We start from the raw sequence: 25,510 nt of genomic DNA, 5'->3' as shown, positions 1-25,510 counted from the left end.
ATCGGGTTCATTTTGAAAAATAATTTATGGAAGATTTAAGGGTAAGTCATTTTCATTCAATTGATGGAAAATGTTTTACAAGTAAAATGTTTTCCTAATTTTTACACAACCAAACACTGAAAAATAGGTAAAACATTTTACTGAAAAATATTTTACGCCCAAACAAACGGAGCCAGTATAGATTGATGTGGGTGAAACTGTATCTTTTTTTTTTCTCCCCTTTTATGTGTCATAATAAAGCTAAAGCGAAAAAGGTAGTCGGCGTGCTTCCCGTCTGCCTGTTATAGTACGTAATACCACAGATATTCGAAATGATCAGATTTTTTTGCAATATTAATTGTAGTGATATATATGACGGACTTAGCTTCTCTGCAGTTGAATATCTGCTGTTTATTTTGATAATTGATGGTTCAAATTTGTTGAAGTATCTTACGGCCGGCCGGGTAAGGTATTATTGACAAAGTAAACTGTTAAAAATACTTTGCGACGATTGCAATTAATTGGACTGTCCCTCAACCAACCGTGGAACGTAGACTAGCAATATTCTATATAGCAAACTCCATTAGTCGTTGTATATTACTTCATAGTCGTTTTACAACATTACTTCACGTTACCTACAAGTGGATATGTACAAAGGAAAATAGGGCATTGGCTAGCTAGTTGTAGTTCCCAAATTGGTAAACAATTACAACTAGCAATAGTGTGAAGAGAATAACTTATTCACGGAGTAAATGTGAATAAGGCCCCGTTCCAGAACACCTTCTTAAAAAATAAGTACTTATTTCACATTTTCAAACTCAAAAATAATATAAATGAAAAATAATTTTTTAATTTTTTTTGCATCGTATTAAAGATTTCAATGAGATCTATCAAACAAGATCCATATTGCATATTTTTAGATTTCAATAAGCCTATAATTTTTGAGCTTGAAATTGCCTTCTTAAAAAATAAAGACTTAAAACCCGTTCTGGAACGGAGCCTAAGTTATTTATGGAGGCGCACAATCTCGATCACTTGTCAGTCTCGGTAATCAATGGTTGAGATATGTTTTTAAAATTTGAGCGATAATAAATATCCCTGACCAATAATAGTTTGTTTTTAATTCGGATCATTCAAAACACTCTTGGACACGTGAAATTGAGCTCCGTAAAGCTTATTCAAATTCACGACTCCTCCGTGAATAAGTTATTCTCGAGTGTGAAAAGGACCTCAGCTGCAGCTAAGTCTCTGTTTAAAAATTATCCCTGACACCATTGACCAAAAGCTTGTGATTGATTTTTAGTTAAACTTTCTTATCATCCAGTTCGATTAATTTACTATGGTATCGAGCCAGGGTTTGGTGGTCTTGACTTGAGATTTAGGGAGGTTTGCTTTCTCCCAGGTTCGATTTTTTTTGCCAGCATTTTTCGGGGTACGCACAAGCGTGTTAGAAGGCCGCGGAAGGAGTTGTTGTCCAAACGAGGTGTGCATAAGCTAGTTCAAGACATCCTGCATTGAAAAAAAAATTAAAAATTTATGGTATCTGAACAGGGCATTCATACACTATCTTCAACGAAATAAAAAATAAAAATACAGAACTTGAATTGTTCCGGCATGGATATTAAAAAATGATATATCAAGTTCTTGTGATCACATGTTAATTATAGTTTGATTAGTATATTTGAAAGTGATGCTTGAAGCTCATATTCCATCACATATTAATTATCTCCCTCCCGAAAACATCGTCCGGTCTGTAAAATTAAAACTTAAAAGAAGTAGGACAGTACAAAAAAAAATCACAAATTTGAACTTTTTTTATCCGCAATTAACTAGACATCGATAAATCAATTTAATTCATGAGAAAGTGAGAAATTTTTTGACCAAAATACATTCACTTTGTTTGGTTTAGATTTTAGAAAGTTATTTTTGAGAGCTGGAGTGGTAATGAGTGGAAAGAGATAGAGAGAGATTTATTGAAAACTGTGCCGAGAGTTAAAAGTTACTCCCAAAATGTCAATCCAAGCAAGGTGATTGTTTTTATTAAGTTTTTATTTTGCAGACCGAATAATCTTTTTCAGACGGAGCAAATATTTCATCACCATTTAGTTGTTTGTGAATTTCTCTCTTGACCTCTGAAGTCTAGAACGAACTCATCCTTTTAAGCAAAAAGAAGAAAAAAAAAATACTATCATCTATCAAATTCCCCTAATTACCACAAATCGGAAACCCGCGTAACCCTGTAGCGCCTCCTGTAGTGCACAATCCGAGCCGTTCAACTCGACAATCAATAGTTCAGATATATTTGTTAACTCTTACCGATAAAAGTATACTTTGACCAGTAGAAGTAAACAACGAATCTGAATCATCGATTGGAGAAATGGAAGATTTGAATGATCACTATACCCTTATAGTGACTTGCTTACGGCAGGGTCCCCGGGTATCCAAGTAATTAAAATAGTATGGTATGAGTGTCCTTAATTAAAAACAATCATGTATCTTTTGGAGGGTGCTTAGAGTCTTTACTCTTTACCGCCCCACGATGTTTTACCAAGTCTTGAATTCGCATGATTTCTTTAATTTCTCTACGCTATCTTCCTAAGTATATACTATTATTAGGTAACTGATCAACACAGCAACCTCTGATAGTCGTTGCAGAGTTTTGCAACTTTGGCTTGGCCTCCCCAAAATTTGTCGAGCTATGCATAAGCTAGCCCAGACATTTAAAAAGACCCTCTTATGATTGTTTTACGAAACTTACAATACATTTCGCATTATCTACAAGTAGTAAAATATGAATCAAATACAGTAATGACAAGACCCTCCAATGGTCATTTTTACGAAACTTACAATATATTTCGCATTATCTACAAGTAGTAAAATATGAATCAAATACGGTAATGACTAAGTTCTAACTTGTGTACGTATACATTTCACATTATCTACAAGTAGTAAATATGAATCAAATACGGTAATGACTAAGTTCTAACTTGGTACCTACACAACTACAACACTGCCTCTTGGCAAAAGTTTGAAAGGGCCTTAGCTGCAGATTAGTCGTCGTTGAAAAATTATCCCAAACGAGCCTTTGAGCAAAAGCTTATGATTGGTTTTTTCAGGTAAATTTTCTTACCATCGTCGACCGACCCCGCGATAAATACATAGAGCATTTGTACCAATCTCTCTAAATTTTGGACCAAATTAGAGAGGAAAAAGCCAATTCATTACTTTAGCTACACACTTTTAAAATGTCTACTACATCAACATCAGACTCTCTATATTAAAACTATCTCATTAAACTATCAGAAAAAGTTGGATACCCATGAGTTAAGTAACATTTCTTACTGAATGCAGGGTGTTGCTGGACCGACTTAAAGCAGAAGTTTGCCATGTGTTTCGAGAGGCCAATCGAAATGCGGATGCAATTGCAAAAGTTAATCTTAGTAGCAGTGATAATAGCCTTATCGTTATTCAGCCAATTCCAAACTGTATTGATCGGATTATCCTAGATGATGTAAGGGGAGTTAAACTCCCCATGACTATGTTTTAATTTTCTGTTTATCTATGCCAGTTCAATTTAAAAATAAATAAATAAATAAATAATGCAATGACCTCATCAATGTACTAGTTACATGATAATAAGCATTCCTGTAACAGAACTCCACTATGGGTACCGAAGGTGATAAAAAAAATAAAAAATAAAATAAAACTAAGGGTACCAACCATGGGGTATCAATAGTGCACCAATGAGTGTGTAGGGTTTAATCTGAGATCTCGTATAAATAATCTAAGCCATTTATTAATTTTAGAGTAATTATTGGAGTTGTCTTGTTTCTTTTTTGATCGGCTTGGAGTTATCTTGTTCAAGATCAGTTCAATCGGATAACAGTAACTGTTTGATCCAGTTTTTCAATTTTTCATTCTGAATGGAAAAAATAAAAGACTAGATCAAGCACTTACAATTTTTCGATTAATTAAGCTGCTTTTTCGAGTGACGATTAGAAAATTTTATTTAATATTAATGGATGATTTGGATAATTCTATAAGACCCCAAAGTGAACCCCACACATGCCCATCGGTATACTCTCGGTACCCTAGTCTGTAATGCCCCGATTTTTGAGATTTTTGAGAAACGTTATCTAAGTATAATACAATTTCATAAATCATTTATTTGGATAAATTGATAATTCAGTCATTACAGGTAATCAAATCTTAAGTTCCGAATTACATTTCTATTGAATTCAGAAGGGAGGGGTACTAAAGTAATCACCACTGCTCGATCTTGACATTCTTCTTCTTTGGCGGTCTGTTCTGCTTCGTACTTCTCCAAGCTATATTAATCTCCATGTCTGTCACCAAAGGCTGGCATAATATGTCAGGGTCACAAAAGTAACACCATGAGCTAATAAACTCAGCAGCCAACTCCTATCCCTATGTCCCTTACACTAGCAAAAGTATCATATAATTTTGTAAATGAAAAATAAAAAAGTTCAACATTTCATCGCACTTAATCAAATCAGTGTACACATAAAATCAAATCAACAAATGAAGTGTTAGCATCTTATTAGAGTTTGTCATCATCGCAGCGTATCATAATCCGTGTCCTCATTTTTTCCAATATCAATTCCACTTTCCATCTCATTTTCTCGAGCACTGGTTCCGCTGACTATCTTTCAGGACCTACCGGGCTCCTAGGCTAAGTTCAGATTTTGCCACCAAAAAGCACTGATTCCACTGACCGTCTCTTTCAGGACCTGTCGGGTTCTCAGTCTTTAATCATTTCCCATTTCATAACGCATACACGGCACTAATTCCGCTAGCTGACCATCCTTTCAGGACCTATCGGGCTCCTAGGCCACACTCGCACACCCGAGTCATGATTCTGCCGACCATTCTTTCAGGACCTAACGTGCTCTCATGCTCACACACGCACACGTGAGCCATAATTCTGTTGACCATCTTCAATGGACCTACCGGGTTCTCATGCTCACACAATCATCAACCCTTTTACATTTCATTTTCTCATTACTTTTCATCTTGTTTCTCGTGTCTCATAAACATGCATCATTTCCTTGCGTTCACATTATTCTTTCAAACTTGCTAAAGTCATATGATGAAATAAATTCTGATTTCATGCACAACACTTAAAATTTATAACAAAGACAAACGGTACCCAATATTTAAATTCCAAAAGAATAATTTTATATATGATATCATAAAATTCAAATTCCAACATCCAAACATATAGCACATCAATATTATATTTAGGTGAGTAGATAGAAGGTTTCTATCATGTTTTTAGGCGGTAGGGGCTGACTCTAACTGCATTAGGTCAGTGGTGGGTGGCACAAACTCCAATTGGCCTGGAGCTCTCTTTCTAGTATATCTGTTTTTTTTTTTTTTTTCCAAATGAGAAAAGTAGAGTGTGTGTGTGGCTGTGATTTTCGGAGGTGAGGGAGGTGGGTTTATATAGGGGAGTGTGGGAAGAGAAAGAGTGAGGTGCAAGCTTGGAAGTGATAAGATTGTATTTAAGGTGAGGGAATGTAGATGGCTTTTGGAAGGGATAGGGCTGGCGAAGGGGGATAAACCAGGTGGCTTGGTGTGGGGAAAAAGTAATGAAAGAGAGAGAGGGGTAAATGCATGTATGTGTGTAGAAGGAAAAAAAAAAATGCATGTATGAATATATATATATATATTATGTAAAAAAAAAAGCTTTAAAACCTAATAATATTAATACTATTATTATTATAAAAAAAAGGTCGAAAATTTGGGTCGTTACATAGTCAGTATCCATAGGATCATATCTAATACTATACTTGTATATATCTTAGTCCAGGATATGACTAAGAATATACTAAAATAGAGATCTATGTTACAATATCTTAATGAATAGTCCATTACCTCGTACCTTCTCAGTTCTCCCCTCATGGTTTAACGACGACAGGGCATTGTTTACTTTACACAAAGCCCTAAAATTAAGAAAAACCAAAAACGTCGAGGACAAGTAAAGCTCGATCATGACCTGTCGGGCAAATCCAAACAACCAAACCCATCAGAAGCATTCTACTATTTTTAGTCACCCGCACACCATGGACTCTTTCATCTTTTCTCTTCGAGTTTTTCTTTTTGAAACTGGTGTTAAAGTAGACATGCAACACACGCCAGGATGGAGTTAGGGGTAAATAATAATTAACGGCGGTCGTCACTACAATAATTCTTAAAACTGTTATAATTACAGTATATATATATATATATATATATATATATATATATATATATATATATATATATATACCCTTCTTCTAAGGATCACCTTAACTTAATAAAATGACGACCTCCCTTTCCCAATAGAATTTCGATGATCCAAGCCGCTCAATGTGTTCAGAACGTGATTTTAAAAGTACCCGCGAAAAATCAGCAAAAAAAAATGACCGAAAAAGCTTCATCCGAGCAGTTTTTGTTTGTTTTTTATCGAACGGTTCAAATAAAAACTGCTCGAATGAAGCCCTTTCTGGTCATTTTTTTTGCTGATTCCCCGCAAATATTCTTAAAATCACGTTCTGAACATATTGAGCGGCTCGGATCATCAAAATTCGAACGAAAAATGGGAAAAATGGAGAGGTTCTTATTTTAACTAAAATAAAGACCTCCTCATTTAAAAATAACTGTATGTATATATATATATATATATATATATATATATTTACTACTAGACTTTATAATTACGCTACACTAGGTTGTTTTCATGTATTCAGTGTGCATATATATAGAAATTATGTTAATATTGTTTTTATGTCAATTAAATTGTAGGTGAATTATGCTGTTATAGTCTCTGTACTACCTCTATCTCTGTACTATATGGTTCAAACAAGGAAGAGATTACCACCGAAGGTGGTAAGCCTAGTGGGTACGTAGGATGCCCTTCATCCCCGGGTGAGACTCGGTTTTGAGTCTTGCTAATGGCAAAGGGGTGGATGGTAAAAACTTATGCCCACTTGTACCTAGATGGTGCTGTGGTGACGATCTGTCCTCTCGGACAGTAGTTATGGCTCGAATCGGATATTCTACGGCGGATAGGAAGCCTCTATGGTCACGCCCAAGAGAGTTGCTACGCTGATCGCCCCTCCCACCTTTTTTCCCAATACCAAAAAAAAAGGAAGGGATATTGAGGCCCGAGGTGGTAGATGTTATCAAAAGGCCTATGCTACGGCTGGTGCATAAGTGTAGGGTTTAGTAATCTAGGGCTGGCATTTCTAGATAAGCACAATATTAATTAAAAAATTCAACAGATTAACAGAAAACGTTCCTTCTTTACGTCAATCTTTTTTTGGCTGGATAGTTGAATTATTTTTTTGCCTTAATTTGGAATTTTTTTGCACTTTTAGTTTTAAGATAATTTTTTTTTGGATTATAGGTTCTTCTCAACGAGAAAAAATTGAAAAGTACAAAATTATGTTCAAAACTATTTTTTTTGAATAAAGACAAATAATCCAACACAGATAATTTTTTTTGATTATTTTTGTTTTTATTCAAAAAAATTACACTTAATTTTTAAATTTCTCTCATCGACACAAACTAATAATCTATAAAATTGAAAAAAATTAAGAAATACGAAAAAAAAAATTGAATAAAAGAGACAAAACACAATTGAAACGGCTTAGTAAGACAAACCTAGCCTTTTTGCAAATTACAATTTATTCATTCAGCTTTATTAATCTGATTCGAATTCGTTAGATTTTGGTGAGTAATTTCACTTTTTTTAACTCGAATATTGAGGGTTTTTAATGGTTAATTCGGGTCCCTGTGGAAGATTTGCAGAGGTTGGTGGAGGGGATGGGGGAGGAAGAGTAACGTGGGGGCATTTCAGTCCCATACTAAAAAAAACTGAGTCTTCTTAAAGAAATAGTTTATTACTCTACCATAATCTTTACATTCTCTGTAAAAAGTAGAGTGAAATAGAACATTTAATACAATTCTATCATATGCCCTTAGAGCAAATATTAACAAGACTCATTTAATAATTTATGCTGAATGCATTTGATTGAGAGATTATTAAAGCCATCTTTTTGAGTCAACTTAATGTTGTTTATAAGGTTCTCGTGGGGAAGGTTAACGGTTAATAGTTGACCAAGTCAAGAAGTTTGACCGTCTGATCACAACATGACATGTGGCATATCCGCGTCACCCAGCAATATTAATTTGAGAGGGTCGCGAGACCTATTATTGTGCCTAGAGGCTATCCGGACAAGAGATTAGGCCCAAACTTGCAACATGTCCATGGAAGGAGCACTTATAGCCTTATCGGACCATAAGAGGATTAGAGTTGGCGTGGCTGAGAGATAAGGGCAGATAACATAAGAAGCCAACTAACTTATGCTTTACCCAGACATATGTATTTGCTCTAGTCTTTAGGCCTGAACTGAGGAGCCCTTTGAGACTTGGTCGTGGTATTGGCATGACTAAGCTAGAGATCATGACCTTTGCCCGAACAGGAATAAAAGGGGATCTAGTGGCTTCAAAAGAAGAGGGGTTTCGTCGCGAAGGGACATATTGGCGTGCCCCCAACCAGGGAGACCGCAGGGGTTCGACATCGCCCCCATAGCTAGGAGATGCAAAAGGGGCACGAGTCAGTATTTCACTAGATCACCTAGCTTCTGAGTACTGACCTAGAGTGACTATGAAAATGAGACATTCCTTTCAGATTTCTCAATGATAATATCTTAGAGAGTGAAACTAGATCTGTCGGCGCAGACTCACACCTCCTTTCTATGAATACTGGCCTCACCCACATAGAATGGCTTGTTAAGGAAATGAATCCCACGTTGTTTGGAAGTGAAATTGGTGATCACTTAATAACATCTGGGACCTCTCCACTCATTGCCAATTGATTTTGAGATGGATATAAAGTTTCCACATGGTATCAGAGCGGGGCCTGTTTCACTCCACATTTTATAAAATTTACAATCCATACCCCGCGATGACAGACCAGCGAAAAAGGCTGCACGATGATAGGACCCAAAAAGTGGCTACACGTGACAGACCTCAAACGCGGCTGCACGTGAGGGGGGATGTTAAGGAAATGAATCCCACATTGCTTGGGAGTGAAATGGGTGATCACTTAATAATATCTGGAATCTCTCCACTCATTGCCAATTGATTTTGAGATGGATATAAAATTTCTACGGCTCGACTCCACTGCCAAGTCTTTTTCTATATTTCTTGCTCTCTCTCCTCCACCCTTCTAAATCACTCCATTCTCTTTCCTAGTCATTAACCATCCTCACCTCTCCAGCACTCATCGTCTCCGAAATATTTGGGCTGGGAGTTAGATTTGAACATCTCTTGCAATCCTTTCATTAATTTAATGGTAAAAAATGTTAATGTTATTGCTTCCACATTCAGAACATCTTAAACATGCGTATAAAGTTGCTTTGCTAGTATATGTTAGTTGCACTATCAATCAAAAGGAAAACAGTCGTGTGAAAAACTATAATTACAAACTGGGTTAAACAGAATTGGAAAAATCGATCAAACCAAGTCTTGTGTGTCACATTCTTTCCATAAAAATAGATTCGCTGCCTCACTGGGGTGGTAGAGATTATCGTTGTGCCGTTGGCGTCCCTCCCTTAGGATACAACAGTTAAATTAATTTTAGTGACACCGCACTAAAATTGTTCAGGAAACTGAACTGGACTTTACACTCTCTCTCGCTAAAAAAAGAACTCGAAGAAAAAAAGAAACTCAGAGGAATCTATATAGAAGTTCCGGAGAACTCTTGAAGAAACTGGGAGCAGGAAGAGAGGAGTTGGTGTAGAAAACTATAGCCAGGACCCCTATTTATACTACGAAGGAGTAGTAGTAGACAAATTCAACTATTCGGAAAATGAGAAATCGATTCATCCAAGTGGGTTTGGCCCCATCTCACAACAGATTTGAGAAAATGAGTGAAATTGAGATTACCATGAGGAGTTGTTAAGCCAATTAAAAGAAGAAATACCCACGTGGATGTGTTCTTACAACCAAACAAGAAGAATCCATTCTGGGCTCACAAGCCCAAATCTGGGCAGCCTAATAAATCCACAAATTTTAGGCCCAACAAGCGTAAGCACAACCAAGACCAAAGTTGGTTATCTTGGGATTTTGGGCCTAAAGCCTAAATTCATTCCAAACCAGCCCAGACCGGCCTCGTCTAGGTGTTTGGTGACGGCGCGTGCATCCATTAACTATACTTGGCTTTTGCGATTATGTATAAACACGAGCAAGAAAAGACAGCCCAATATAGTTCTTATATCAAATTTATGGACTAAACACATAGATAAGTCAAATACGCGACGAGAATCCTAAATCTCTCTTAATTCTTTTCTCTTTTTCTTTCTTCTTTGCATATGTTTTGCAAAGAGAAGTCCAAATTTCTTCCTTGAGATAAGTGTGGAAGCTCTCATCCTATTTAGGAGCGGGTTCCCATCTCGATGGGAACAAGAAGGGAGCACGCTCCTTACTCGGGAGCGTTGATTCGAGCTCCCATCTCGGGAGTGCAACCACTTTTGAAGATCCCCGCAACTGACTGAGTTCTTCTAAACTTAACTTATTTATTTGTTTTGTGTGTTTTGTTCATCTTTTCTGAATTTTTGTTCGATTCGTGTGATTTTTTAGATTAATCATCTATCTCGACGAGAAGAGTCTAAAAAATACAAAATTATGATCAAAAGCAAAAAAAAGTTCACTAAAGAGACGAAAAAAAGTATCAAACAACTGTCTTTTGGAACTGAAGTGCCGTCTTATTTGAATTTTTTCAATATCAATTTATATTTTTATACTTTTCGGATTCGTGACGAGACGATTAACTCCAAAAATTAGGTTGCAAAGCTAAACAAAAAGTAACGAAAAGTAAAAAATACCAAAATAAGTTCCGAACTTATAGTATTTTGTTCCATGTACCTTCGTTGACTGTCCCGTGGAGTTCCTGTGGTAAAAAAATTCAAACAGTTTTCGAAATGTCATCACCAACTAATCTTGTGCCTGGGTTTCCTGTGGGAAATGATCTCCGAATGCCATCCATTCCTGGTCAAAAATAGATAAGGGCATATAAACTTAAGTCAATGACAGTATCATCTTTTTCCTTCCTCTTTTAGGCAGGTTTTGACATAACATGGCTCCTCTGATTGCAATTCAAACTCTACACCTAAACCTTGGACAATCGTTAATCGCGAAAGCGAAATGAATTTGACTTCATCTCTTGGATATATTCTTGCCGGTGAGGTCGGTTATACCCTACCGCGGTTGCTCCTACTCCTGTGCACACATCCAGTCCCAAAAATTCTTTGACGAGTGCTATGGATACATCGGTAATGTTGTCGATTGTGAGTGATTGCCGTATAGAATGCCTCTAACCCCAGCGGCCTCTGTGTAATCCTCATCCCTCATTCAAGAACGCAGTGGAAGCTAAGAACGACGTAAAATTATGTATCGTGCTTTCTTTCCCCTGTCGTTTGCTCCATTCGTCTTCGTGCTATACTGGGCGTTCATTTGTTGCCCAACAAAGGGATAGATTTTTTTCAGCTACAACACTACTTCAACTCCACGAGAGCATCAATGTTTCTGAGCTCGGCCCTACATCGAAACAAAATAATCCTACGACATTATTGAACCGATGAACTTGATCGAAAGGAATACGAAAACTTGGCGCTATCATCACCATTTTTATGTGTCGAGCTAGTAGTCAAGTGTGCTGATAAATAGTTCCATCACATTCGGTGGTGTGCAAAACCATCAAATTACAATGCTGAAGGACCCATTATCAAAGGTGGAAAGAAACACAGTCATTCAGTTACAAGACTCCTTTATTGTCAGAGCTTCTTATACAAAACAGAATCACACAAACACATGAACAAACAGACAAGACATAAAACACCACCGCCTTATAACTCTGCGGCGGTCTCCAAGTCCTCTTCAACCACCGACACCAATTGCACATTGTCCGAATTCCTCACAGAGCAATTCGCGCGAATCTCTCCTTTCCGGCCTGTCAACACGCTCAACTGCCCCATCTTTATCATCGAATGCACGAACTTCTCGAAGAACAGCTCCTGATCCTCAGCAAAGCTCTCGACAATGTCCTTGGTCCTTTTGTCGGTGTACAAATCCTGGTCCGACGTAAACAAGCCTTGTCTGTTCACCAAATCAACATAGTACTTGTTGTCAAACTTGTTTGGAGTCCTAATATCCAGCATGGTGGTGCTTGTGGATTCTGCTGTTGGGCAGACTTCTTTGAGGTCATCGGCGAAGGTTGGGTCCATGGTTGGGTCCTGAGTCGGGTAAAGCCTTTCGGTGAAGGAACTGCAGTGGCCGCGTCCGATGGTGTGGCCGCCGGAGAGGGCCACCACATCGGTGGCATCCAAGTTCTTGGTGGCGAGGGAGGTGAGGAGGGTGCTGGTGTTGGAGGTCGGTGCGGGGAGGTTGGCTAGGGTTGCTTCCGTTGTTGCGAAGTTGAGTCCATCCCTTCTTCCCAAGGGTACACTGTATTCAGGCCCGCCTGACTGCAGTTTGCAAGAAATGAAACAATCGTCAGGACAAACAGATCAACTTGAATAAGGCGCACGAACACAAAACAGAATAAAGTGCACGATGGCTGAGACCTACGAAGCACAGGTACGGTAACGAATACCACATGCCACATACACGTTTTCTTCAAAAATTAGGACACGGACACCATCAGGACACGTTGAATGCAGTATTAATTGTACGGGAGGTGTAACGTATAATGATCAAGAGCGCTGTTTCTATCAACTTAGGATGAATGACACTGAATAAATCAATGTCAGTGTACAACAACCATTTCCTAACATTTGATGAAATAAGCATTCATGCCATTTTCGACAGTGACCAAGTTTTAGGTATCCTTGACATATCCTAGTGTGTCCTTAACTTATCCCACCGGAAAAATTATAAGAAAGGCGCATATTTAGACATGTTTGACCCGTGTCCAAGCGTTCTGTGCCATGTCCATATCTAACACGACGTGAAAACAGATATTTGAGTCCTGTAGACGTTTTTGTGCTTCTGATGTGGAGATAGCAAGGCGAAAGAGAGCTCTGTTAGGACACAATTTGTCCCAAAAAACAAAGTATAGTATATTGTTGAGTTAACAAGCCCTGTTAGCAAGAGTTTCGCGTGCTAATTTACCAGGTAAACAGCTTCGCGTGCAGCAAGAGCGGTAATATCAGCGCAGGAGACGACCCTGCCGCACTGCTGGTGAACGAGTTCACGGAGGTCGTTGATGATCTCGAATGCCTCCGACCTCAGGGTCAGGTTCGGTGGTGCTTCCTGCTCGCTCGGCCCGCTAGCTGATCCGTCAAGTAGCACTGAACCATCACATCCCTGCCAACATCATATCCATGAAATATATTTCAAATACTATTTACCCTCCTGCTAGTCTGTGCTAGAGTTTTTTTCATTTCTAGTCAATATCAGTAAACAAAACTAGATTTACCAAACAGAGATGCAAATAAATACAAGTCTGAGTTTGGAGAAATCGGTTTGTTTTACACTACAAACGAGTTTTGTGTGCAGATGTGGCTATTTTATAACAGCGAAAAATAATGAAAACAAGCACATACACAACCCTCGACCACAGCTCCGGACACAACTGCGTCTCTAGCAGTTCGTGCAACATCAAATGGATCTGGACACAATTGTGATCGAGAGTTGCGTATGTAGACTTAGTAATATAATTGCAGACATAATAGACTAATTTAGCAATTTTGTGGATAAAATACAGAAGCAGAATACAGCACAAGGTAAAGCAACCTTTACTAATAACACTGTGAAACCAGAACAACCGAGATTTAATTAAGATCATTAAATAAATATAAACCTGATTACCCACTATTTTGCAGTTTTGGGATGTAGTGAATTTCACCACATGGGGTCATGGAAAATACTAACAGATTAAACAAGAAAAAAAAAATTTAAACAGGACAAAAGGGCATGAAAAAACGATTAAAAAAATAGTCCTTACAATAGAAGGAGCCATCAGACAACAGAAGGTTTATATATGCTGACCTGAACAAAGCAGTCATGGAAGTGAAGGCGAAGCAAGCCAGCAGCTTGGCCTATGTCCTCTTTGAACACCTTCTTGAGGTGTTTTCTGACTACGGATTCCAAATCAGGACACTTGGATTCGTAGAAACTCAGTGAGAGTCCTTTCACTACGTGTGGAGAGGAATAGGAATGAGCCTTTGAAACAGCACCCAACAGAGAGGGCAGCAGAAGAAGTGAAGAAGAGATTGCCAGGAGGAGGATAGAGGGTAAAGAAATTACAGCCTTTGAGGAAGCCATGGTTTTGGTTTGATGTTGTGGTTTATCTTCTGAAAGCAATAAAAGCAGCACATGATATTTATAGGAGAGATCGTTTGGTGAAGACTTTGAAAAGTCTCTGTGGGGTCTTGGCCTAGGAATTTCGTGGCGGCACATGGTGGCAAATTTCACCATTCTTGCTGGGTAAGATATTTTGAAATGCGTCGTTTGGATGATATTTTTTTAAAAAAAATTCAACTAAAAAAATACTCATTTTTTTTATTTCTAATTATCACTCTAATTTTTTTTTTATCTCTTTAATCATTATTATCATTTCTTTATCTATCTCTCTCCATTCATTATCTCTATTTCTAATTATTACCCTAATTTTTCTATCCATTCATTACCCAAAAACCAAACTTAAAAATTTTTAAAACACCATCCAAACAAGACATAAAACGTATGGGACAAGATTTTCTCTGAGCAGACCGCGACTTTGAATTTTACTGCATTTCACTTTCCTTATTTTGTTTACAAGATTAGATGTCTGGCCCAATTACCGCGACTTTGAATTTTACTGCATTTCACTTTCCTTATTTTGTTTACACAATTAGATGTCAGGCCCAATTTTCATGCATCTCGACTGATTATGGTGACAAACCCTCCTATGCCACAAGATTTCAAATGCTTAGCTGGTCTCCGTGAAATCTCACCATGCCACCTCATAGTTTTCAATTCGGATGAAACTCTCCGTCCTTTACTTGCAACAAAGCTACAGAGAAGAAAAAAAATGGTTAAAAGATGTGCTTTCCTCTGGTCTCTTTAATGCCATAGACATTTTGAAACGAATAAATTCGGAGTGATATATATAGCAACCTCCGACAGTGGTTACAGAGTTTTGCAACTTTGACTTTAATTGGACAGAGGAATTGGCCTCCCCAAAAATTTGTCAAGTTGCACGTAAACTGGTCTAAACACTTAAAAAATCATAATTGTTTTACGAAACTTACAATGCATTTCGCATTAGTATCTACAAGTAGTAAAATATGAATCAAACACGGTAATGACAATGGGTGTTTGAAAGCTTACTTTTTAGCTTTTCATTTTCAACTTTTAGCTTTTGGAATTATGGTCAAGATAGATTTTGAATTTGATAGAGTGTTTAGATGATATGTATATAATGCATTTTGCAACAGGAGGAGTAGTATTTGGGAGATATGTGATGAAAATGAGTTATAAGTTGGTATTTTACCATGTTGCCCTTGATTATTTATTATGGGATATAATGTGTATAAATAATGGTTTGATCAATTTTTTAAGAGTCCTACTATACGTATTGACTCCCGGCGTAGGGAAACCGTACCGAAAGCCACGCCGGGCTGTCTTCGACCACCGGACGGCCGATCCAAGCCGTCTAAATTTTTTTTTTTAAAAACTGAAGGGCCCAACGCGGGAATCAACGACATTCAATGTGTGTATGGTGCTTGATCTAAACACACTAGTTTTCGTGTATATATGCTCGGGTTTTTTTAAAAAACAATTTGGACGGCTCGGATCGGCTGTCCGATGGCCGGAGACGGCCCAGCGCGACCGTCGGTTCGGTTTCCCTACGGAAACCATCGGTACCTATATCATTTTCGATTTTTTAAAAGTTATATTGTGAAATTGTATTATTCTTAGTTAAGCCCCGTTCCAGAAACCTTCTTAAAAAATAAGCCGTTTATTTCACATTTTCAAACTCAAAAATAAAATAAATGAAAAATAATTTTTCAATTTTTTTGCATCGTATAAAAGATCTCATCGAGATCTTCCAAACAAGATCCATATTGCATATTTTTATATTTCAATAAGCCCATAATTTTTGAGCTTGAAATTGCCTTCTTAAAAAATAAGGACTTTTTTTTGGTTCCGGAACGGAGCCTTAATTGATGAACGGTTTAGATTATTTGTGTGAGACCAAAAAGTCTGCCTCACACGCCGTTATGTGCATTATTGGTACCAACTATTTCGGTACCGCTAGCTTTATTGAATTTTTTGTGTATAGCGATAAATTTGTTAAATGGGGTATTCTGGTGGTGGAAGATGGACATGGGCAAACAATACAGATAACATATGATTAACATGGAGTATCTTCGTTATTATCTGAAAAAGTGAAGGGTATTATGGTCTCCAATCACACCACCTGAAATTGAGTTTGAATATGGGAATGGGAAAACTGAAAAGGAGCTCCACGCCTCTTTTTGACTTCTCCTCTAGAAACATAAATTAGAAAACTCATTCTATGAGAACTCATTTTGTGGGTAGTCAGCCAAATACCTAAAATGTGGAAATGAGAAGTAGAAAAGGCCAAAAAAACAAGCAGCCAAACACCCTCTCTAAGTTCTAACTTGGTACGTACACAACTATAACACTGCCTCTTGGCAAAAGTTTGAAATGACCTTAGTTGCAGATTAAGGGGGTGTTTGGGAGGTAACTTTTTGGCTTTTCATTTTTCACTTTTTGGCTTTTTGGCTTTTGAGATTATGATCAGAATGTATTTTGTATTTGGTAGAGTGTTTGGATGATATGTGCAGAATGCATTTTGCAGTAGGAGTAGTGTTTGGAAGATATGGAATGAAAATGAATTATGGATTGGTTTTTTACTATGTTGCCCCCGGTTATTAATAATGGTGTATAATGTATATAAATAATGTTTGGGCTAAATTTATTTAAAATTTAATTCTGAAATCCCCCTACGTACATGAAACTGATGTCCCCCGTTTTTTTTTAAAATTATATTTTTATTATTTCAATTATGGACATTAAAGAAGCAAAATACTTCTCCTGTCTGCACTCTGGTCCGTATGTGAGAATTGTGAGTAAATTCCAGTTGACAGAGATAAATGTTCAAAACCATGGCATTTGTGGGAATTTCCGAAAAGAGGGAGGGTAGCCTTGTCTTTTTGACATAACTGAATTCGAAAATGAAAAAATGGGAATTCAAAAAGCTCCTTTTACCTCTTTTTCTGTTTTGTTCTAGAAACAACAAATTAGAAAATCTATTTTACCCAAAATCTATTTTACCTCTTCCTACCAAACACCCAAAATCCGAAAATGGCAATTGAAAAATGGAAAACCAGGCCTTCCAAACACCCCCTAAGTCTTTGTTGAAAAATTATCCCAAACGTGCCTTTGGCTTTGAGCAAAAGCTTATGATTGGTTTTTTTCAGGTAAATTTTCTTACTATCGCCCAGCGACACCGCGATAAAATACTTACGCCTGTTAAAAATTAAAAAAAACTGTTCAAAAAGAGAGAAAGTACTTACGTTATTTGTTGAACTATATTCTACAAATTGGAAAAAAAGAAACCCTAGTCGTGCTGGCGGGGGTGGGATATCTAATGTTGTTGTCTCATGTTAGTAATTGATTTGAGAAAATATTTGAAAGTGATGCTTGAAGCTCACATTCCGTCATATGATATCATCTACACTATATACTAAAAGAATGTAACTTTTTTTTCCCAATAAACCTAAAAGAACATAATTACCTAAAATGAAATAAAATTCTCTCATTAACTTGAAATTTTAATCTTTTTATCCATTATTGTGCACTTTTTACGTAATGTAAAATGCATACTTTATTTTGCTTGAAAATGAACCTAAGTTCAATCAGTAACATAACAAATGTATACTTATGTTTGTTTTTTTTATTGTTGTGGAATTCTCTTTATTGTTTTGCGAGAATGTATATATGTATATAAATATGTGTGTGTGCAAGAAAACCAATTCTAAGGGGGAGTAAATAGAAAAGGAAGTAAATTTAAGAGTTACGTAGTATATGCTAAGCTACCGATGCATAGGACAATAAGAAAAAAAAGTTCTTACTGTTGTTTTTTTTCCAGCCTCAGACATCTAACGGAAACAACGCTAGTTACCATTTAATAGTTTGTGTCCCCGTCTCTGATAATTAAAATATATCTTAAATTATTTTCGACATGAATTTCTACAATAAGATAAACGAATATATGAAATAACGATCGACAATCACCTAACAAAACAGGGACTCCATGACATGAAACGTCCTTTTATTCATTCATTCATGTGTCACTTTTTCATTTGAAAAGTTTATTCACTACTCGTAATTATTATTATTCCTAAACCTGTGTAAACCATTTTCAAACATGGAATCATTGCTTCAAAACTAAAGCAAGAATCAAGTGACCCATCAATGTACTACTAGCTAGCTAGTGGCCCGAAAAAAGTAAAAAGCATCTAAGAACCTTACACGTTTTTACCCCATCAACAATTCAAATTCCGAATGCAGCCTTGTATTATATCCAGAAATTGTACGGGAACCGGCGAAAAGCATACAGACGGGAACGGGGGGTTCATCCAGATCCAGTATGGATGATCTGGATCGTTTAATAATTTTTAAAAAAATAATCAAGTAGGCCCGTTAAGAATCAGCTCAATCTGATTCGTGTAAGTGCTCGATCCAATCTTCAATTTTTCAATCCGATAAAAAATAGAATATTGTATCGAGAATCTATATATATCGGATTGAGCTAATTCTCGTGAGGGCCCACTCAATTTTTTTTTTAAATTATTGAACGGCTCGAATCATCCGTGCGGAATTCGGAGTGAGCCCCGCGTTCCCATCGGTACGCTTCTCGTCGATACGTATAATGGGGTTCTATGATATCGGTCATGGGTTGTGGCAGAGTCCTGATTTGGATGATTAGATTGGGAGGTGGCATTGTTTGATTGTAGTCCACTTGTATCGTTACATCTTCTTAGTAAGAACGCGGAAAGAAATGTTAAGTTAAAGTCAAACTTTGTCCTAAACTTTATTTTTAGTTAAAACAATACGTAGAGATTTGATTGAAGTCTCTTGTAGTCCTTCAATAAAAGCCATTACGATATTATTTTCAATAAATTGCTATTTTTTATCAATTGTGTGAAAATTCAAATTGTTCAGATATCGATCAGTGTCAATGGTCTTTCATCCGTGTAATGACTCTTAGTAATGCTAGTACCTTCATAATAAATATCTACATATAGAGAAAAATTCTATCCGGATCACCTGGTAAATCAATAGTGTCTGATCATCCAATAAAGCAAAGCCACATCAGCCAACATACAAACCCATCCACCCCCCACCAACAATGACTCCTAGTAATGCTAGTACCGTCATAATAAGCAATATCCACATGTAGAGAAAAAATATATCCGGATCACCTGGTAAATCAATAGTGTCCGGTCATCCAATGGAGCAAAGCCACATCGGCCAACATACAAACCACCCCCCCCCCCTGAATCCAAAACCAACAAACAAAGATTGGTTTAGGAGGAGGAAGACCCAGTAGCGTGTGACCCCATCACCACCAGCGACCACCACCCCCGCTCCACCTCTAGCGATGTTAAAATCCTAGTTGAATTTGGCGCCGAAGTCAACCACCGAGAAAACAGTGCCGATCTCACTTTTTTTTTGGGTAATTGGTGTCGATCTCACTTGAGAGTTGAGTCCACCTAATATCCTGATTCAACCTACCCCAAATCAAAATTTTTGTAATCAGTGTTCATGAAAGCCCCAATTTACAAATTGGGTAATTTGGAAATTACCAGAAATGGTTAAGCTGAATTAGATGAAAATCGTTTGTGGGATTTATAATTTATTTGCAGAATGTAATCTATGCTAAGATAGCCATTTTGGGGGTGTTCTTGATTTTTCTCATTTAACGTTCTCTGCAGTTTTTTTTTTTGGTCGTCATTAAGAAGTTCAAGAGAGAGAGAAGACTGTGGAGTTTGCTGTTGGTGTTGGGGGGTGGCGGTGGTCGGGAAGAGGCAAGCCAGAAGAGGTGGAGGTGGGTGGCGTTGATGGTGCTGTTAGGAAAATGCTAATTTCAGCCTCAATTTCTCGGCCATTTTTAGACCACATTTGGGTGAGAAGACGAGAAAAGAGATGGAAAAATTGGATTTTGTTGAGAGAGAGAGAGAAATGAGAGTCGGGAGAGAGAAGGAATCGATGAGTTTGGTGGTGGCGGCGACTGTGGTGCTCAAGGTGAGGTTGGCGGTGGTAGTATTGGTATAGTGGTTTGGGGTTTTGGTTTGCTAGTTTTGGGGTTGGGCACTGACGTGGCTTTGCTCCATTGGATAACCGGACACTATTAGTTCACCAGGTGATCCGGATAGAACTTTCTTTCCTAGATATAACTTGAAATGCCAGAGCATTATAAACCTTAGGCATTTTATCTAGTGAAAGAGAAGTGCTACAATACACACTTTTTATTTGGGTATGTATCATATGCACCCTCTTTGATTACCATTAGATATTTGAAAAATGATCTGAACCCTTTAAAATGTTACGATAGGTTATTAACAAAAAACCTACTACTAGTACAACAGGTAAACCCTGTGAATTAATTGTTGGGCCATAAGTTTGGGTTGAAAGAAAAATTAGGCCCAATTTTATTTTTGATAATTAATTTATGTTAAAAATAATAATTTTATTTTTTAAAAACTTTGAAGCTAAAATTATTTCAAGTGAAAATAATTCACTTTTTTAAAATAGGTTCTCAATAATTACTAAAGAAAAAAGATACTATCATTATCATAATGTAATAAAAAGTCAAGTTAAGGCATTTTTTATAGGATTTTTAAAGTGTTTCATATTTGTAGCCAATTTTTTTTTTAATTTTTTTGAAATATTATGATGTTTAATATTTTTCACAATATCTTTAATTGCATAGTGAACTTTCACATAAATACTAAAAGGAATAGCGAAGTCAATCATCTATATTAATAAGTAGGAAACATTAACAAAAAAAGTTAATGGGTGATCAAGAGAGTGATGGTGACGAGATAAATTTACCAATACATTTTAGGTTATGTGTAAAAGATAACAATATTAGGATGTGCTATTTAGTTTTTGGTCAATAGACGTACTACTAGTGTTTTGTGAATTAGTGCAAGCATCCGAATTACAAATAACTAATACTCGTATTTGATAATGTAATCGATTACAAGTGTTATCAATACCAATCAATTACGTAATTGAAACCGCAAAGAAATATAATCATCATGTAATCAATTATTTGTGTTATTCAGAACAATTGATTTTTAAATCTATTGCAGTGTTTTTTTTAAACTTATTTCGCAATTGATTAGAGGACTTACTGAGGCCCATCAATTAGCAAATCGATTGAGTAATCGACTTCACATTGTTACCCAATTGTACTCAATTCAATTACAAAATCGATTATGATGTCTAATCGAATATGTAATCAATTGCAAAATCAATTACTATATATTTGATTATAATGTCTAATCAATTGAAAAATCAATTATAAAGTCTAATCGATTATGGAATTGAACATTCACATAATAGATTATATATTTGATTAACCGCCGTTCAAAAAAAAATCGATTAAGTAATCGATTGCACAATTGATTATAGAAAAGTTATGAAATGGACTAAAATGTTACGATTCCGTAATGAAAATGTTACGAACTGAAAATGTTACGATTTTTTTTATAAAGTTATGAAATACACCAAAATGTTATGATTCTAAAAATGTTAAGAATCTGTTGCTAAAAAGTTACGATTCATTCGTAAAAAATACGATATGCACTAAAAGGTTATGATTTGTAAGAAAAATGTTATGAATCAAAAATTACGAATTTTTGGTGTAAAAGTTACGATAGATCTAAAATGTTATGAATGACTGGTTCAACAGGTAATTTTTTATGAGGTGGCACAATATGTACCACACAATAGGTGCATATGATGTGTGACACCTTAAAGGGGTGTGTATTGAACATTTCTTCGCGAAGATGCTTCATCTAGGATACCATGTTTGTGTTACTATTAACACATGATGCATGTCAAAAGAAGGGAACTCAAAAGAAAAGGAAGTGTCGAACAGTTGGCGGTGGCAGGTGAGCTTAGGTTCCGTTTCAGAAATCTTCTTAAAAAATAAGCAGCTTATTTTACATTTTTAAACTAAAATACATATAAATAAAAAATAAATTTTCAGTTTTTTTTTGCATCGTATAAAAGATTTCATCAAGATCTTTCAAACAAGATCCGTACTGCATATTTTTAGATTTCAATAAAATCATAATTTTTGAGCTTGAAATTACCTTCTTAAAAAATAAGAACTTTTTTTCGTTTGCGAAACGGGCTCTTAGTTCTCTAAGATTAGTCGAGGTACATGTAAGTTGGCCCGATATCGAAATTATAAATATATACATATATATATATATATATACATATATATTTGAATAGTTATCCGTAGGGTAAATCCAAATGACCTACGTACCCATCAGAACACCCATTCAATTGAAGCCACCCACGTGTTCAATGTGGCGCAATCTGACTTTCCAAACAACAGAAGATTGACCAGATGGTGGGAGCGATACACACCATGGAATCTATCATCTGATATTGGATTTTTGATTTTGAAAAAGGATAATACCAAAGTAGAAGAAGCAGGATTTTCCTTTTCGTTCCGGCCTGTAAGGAAAATTAGGACCAACAAGTAGGTCGTTAGAGCATGTACATCAATACATCTGTATTTTAGATATCCAAATCTCACTTTTTTTATTTTACGTACTCAAATTTTTCTCAACACTACACCAATCCTATCTACTATCATCTCTATTCTTATAAAATAGTATAAAATATTATCCATTCATCTCTCTCTCCCACACACCCAATCTCTTCATCCACAGAAAATTCAAGAATTGAACCCAGAGAAATTGTCTGGCGAAGAAATCTATCGAAAAATTATCTGATTTTTGAACCAAATCCCACAAATTGACCCCAAACCTACAAATTGACCCCAAAATCTACAAATTGAACCCAAACCCACAAGTTGGCCCCAAATCTTTCGATTTTAAACTGTACAAAATCAGATGAAGCCGATCAGAAAACTTTGCCCGAAGAAGCCAACGAGCAAGCGTTGATCTCTGCCGACTCCGGCTATTTCTGTTGCTCGTCAAGAAAACTCTGTCACTCGCCGATCGGAAAAACTAAGCTGCTCGTCGATCTTCGTCTTCGTCAAAATCATCGTCTCATTCTACTGCTCCACACACAGAGAGAGAGAGAGAGAGAGAGAGAGAGAGAGAGATAAAATAAAGGATGGCGGTGAACAGTATCTCGGTAAAAGTACCAAGCAATTGAAGCAAAGGTATTTTTCCTTTGCCTTTTGCTATGCTGGTGCAGAGGATTATTTTGGGTTTTCCTTTGTATTTTATACCTAACAGATACCATATACCGACTTTTGTGTACATGCTCTTAGTGGATGAGAGAGTACTCCGAATTCCTTGCTCAATGCGTGGGTTCATATTTCGATAATCATTAGGTTAAATACACTCTTTTGTGATCGTAACATGAAATTAGATCTTACCTTCGGTCTTGACATAGGTGTGCCCACAATAGCTAGTTATATGGTGTTGAGAGGAATATTTTTCTGGTAAATATAGGGGGTAGCTTATTTGCATGTCCAATAAAATAAAAGAAATTAGAAGAAAAACATAGATATTTGTCTTGTATAAGAACGTGGATAATTTGTCAACACAACTAATAATATCTTGCACTCAACCCAAAAAAAAGAAAAGATCAACTGATATTTATTGAATAATTGGCTTCTACAGAAATAAGTACTCCTGCAAATATTAGTAAAAATCACGTGTGACAACCACATTAAACTACCCTAAGTAGGACTGTAGAAATTCACGAAAATCCTAGAACTCTTTTTTTTTTTTTGAAAAGAGTCATTCATTCAACATAAGCCCATCGGGCAAACAAATTCCAGAACAGATACAGGAAAGAACCAAAGTAATCTAAATGTCGATCCGGCACCTACTGCCGAAGCAGGCCTCGCGATAACATTAGTACATAAGAACCAATCTCGGTCTAGATTACAGAGGATTTAAAGAAATCCACAGCTCAAACCTTAAACAAATAAACATCGCTGAAATTTGAAGGCAAAACAACAACAAATCAACTAGAATCTAACAGGTTTCATGGACAAAAACCACAGAGTCTGCTTCGTTTGCTCCGATATATGGAATAACGCCCTAAGCGTAAGGCTTAATACGTTAGTTGAAGCATGATAATTCAGAAATCCGGGATCGTACCCAAGGGAATAATTAATACAACTTTGCTGGATTTGTAGATGCAAGCAAGGGCTTTCGGCTTTTAGACAGCCAATTTGGTTTTACGTGTGTAGTGGAAATGAAAATAAGTTAAATTGAAAAGCTAATAAACTAAGATAAAAGACAGGTTAGGTCTAGGAATTACTAACACTCACGACTTAAGTTAAACTGCATTTCTCACCCAACTACGTGATTCAGGATACACAATCAAGGTTCCTGAATCGAAAAATAAAATGGCTCGATTACCAAGTTAGCTTTAGAATTTATTTAGCAAATGTCTCGTGTGTCAGAGCTCCAAGTATCATGTGTGGTAGGTAGGCGATGCTCCTACCTACACATGATCAAGGAGATTAACACCTTAGCAATTTGACAAATAAACCCGAACCCCACATCGAATCTCGAACCAAAGGTTTAAACTTTATGGTGAAAAACGCAATTCTACTTGAGCCATGAGGTGCTAATCACTCCATGACCTAATCTTAAAAAACTACTCGCACATATCTATTGAGATAGGAGCAAGCGAAAATCTACTTAGCATAATTGAATTAACAACACTAGAAGAAAATTGGATTAAAAGATAGATCGGAAGATTCATTACAACTTTTATAAAGACGAAAATATCAAAATCTAACTAATTAAGACTGAAAATAAAGATTCAAGACTGAAAATTTGAAGAACATTCAAGAACAAGAACAAATCTAGATCTAGATCTACAATGATGTAAGCAAAATCTATTCTACTTGGTCCGCCCCCCAATATTCTTCAGGAGATACTTTGAAATCACCCTCCTAACAGCCTCGGCATTGATGGAGAAGGGCTTATGCTGCTGTGCTAAAGACTTCGGCATCGATGTAAACTATTTTCTTCCATTGATGTCGAGCGGCTTAGGCCAGATTTCACTAATTGGTTCGGCATCGATGGGATCGATGTAAGGTAATTTCTCCCATCGATGCCGAATGCCTTAACTCCAGCGCTGAGCTTTGCCTTGCTTTGGCCTTGCTTTGCCTTGCCTTGGCCTTCTTTGCCTTGCCTTGGCGAGCCGTCGGGTCACCATCAAGCCATTCCTGCCTAGGCTTCGGACTTTAAAACTCCCTTATTTG

General features: G+C 36.7%; 1 protein-coding gene across 1 annotated transcript; it reads right to left on the bottom strand.

Moving 5' to 3' along the window:
- Nucleotides 1–11,702: 11,702 nt before the first annotated feature.
- On the bottom strand, nt 11,703–14,409 carry LOC131306531 (peroxidase 12-like). The gene is made up of 3 exons (XM_058332816.1): nt 14,038–14,409; nt 13,159–13,353; nt 11,703–12,512 (listed from the first exon to the last, which is right to left on the bottom strand). Exons 1-3 carry the CDS (start codon nt 14,311–14,313, stop codon nt 11,895–11,897), a joined length of 1,089 nt encoding a protein of 362 aa, XP_058188799.1. The 5' UTR covers nt 14,314–14,409; the 3' UTR covers nt 11,703–11,894.
- Nucleotides 14,410–25,510: the final 11,101 nt, after the last annotated feature.

This window comes from Rhododendron vialii, chromosome 11a (genome assembly GCF_030253575.1).
Source record: "Rhododendron vialii isolate Sample 1 chromosome 11a, ASM3025357v1".
Classification (NCBI taxonomy): Eukaryota; Viridiplantae; Streptophyta; class Magnoliopsida; order Ericales; family Ericaceae; genus Rhododendron; species Rhododendron vialii.
Note: the sequence above shows the minus strand (reverse complement) of the source record. Positions and strands in the feature narration are given on the sequence as shown.

Excerpts from the sequence above, each read along its gene's own strand:
- LOC131306531 (XM_058332816.1), bottom strand. The coding sequence starts at position 14,313 with ATGGCTTCCTCAAAGGCTGTAATTTCTTTACCCTCTATCCTCCTCCTG. Across the intron at positions 13,354-14,037 it reads TCCATGACTGCTTTGTTCAG|GGATGTGATGGTTCAGTGCT; the intron begins GTCAGCATATAT and ends TGATGTTGGCAG. Across the intron at positions 12,513-13,158 it reads CACGCGAAGCTGTTTACCTG|TCAGGCGGGCCTGAATACAG; the intron begins GTAAATTAGCAC and ends TGCAAACTGCAG.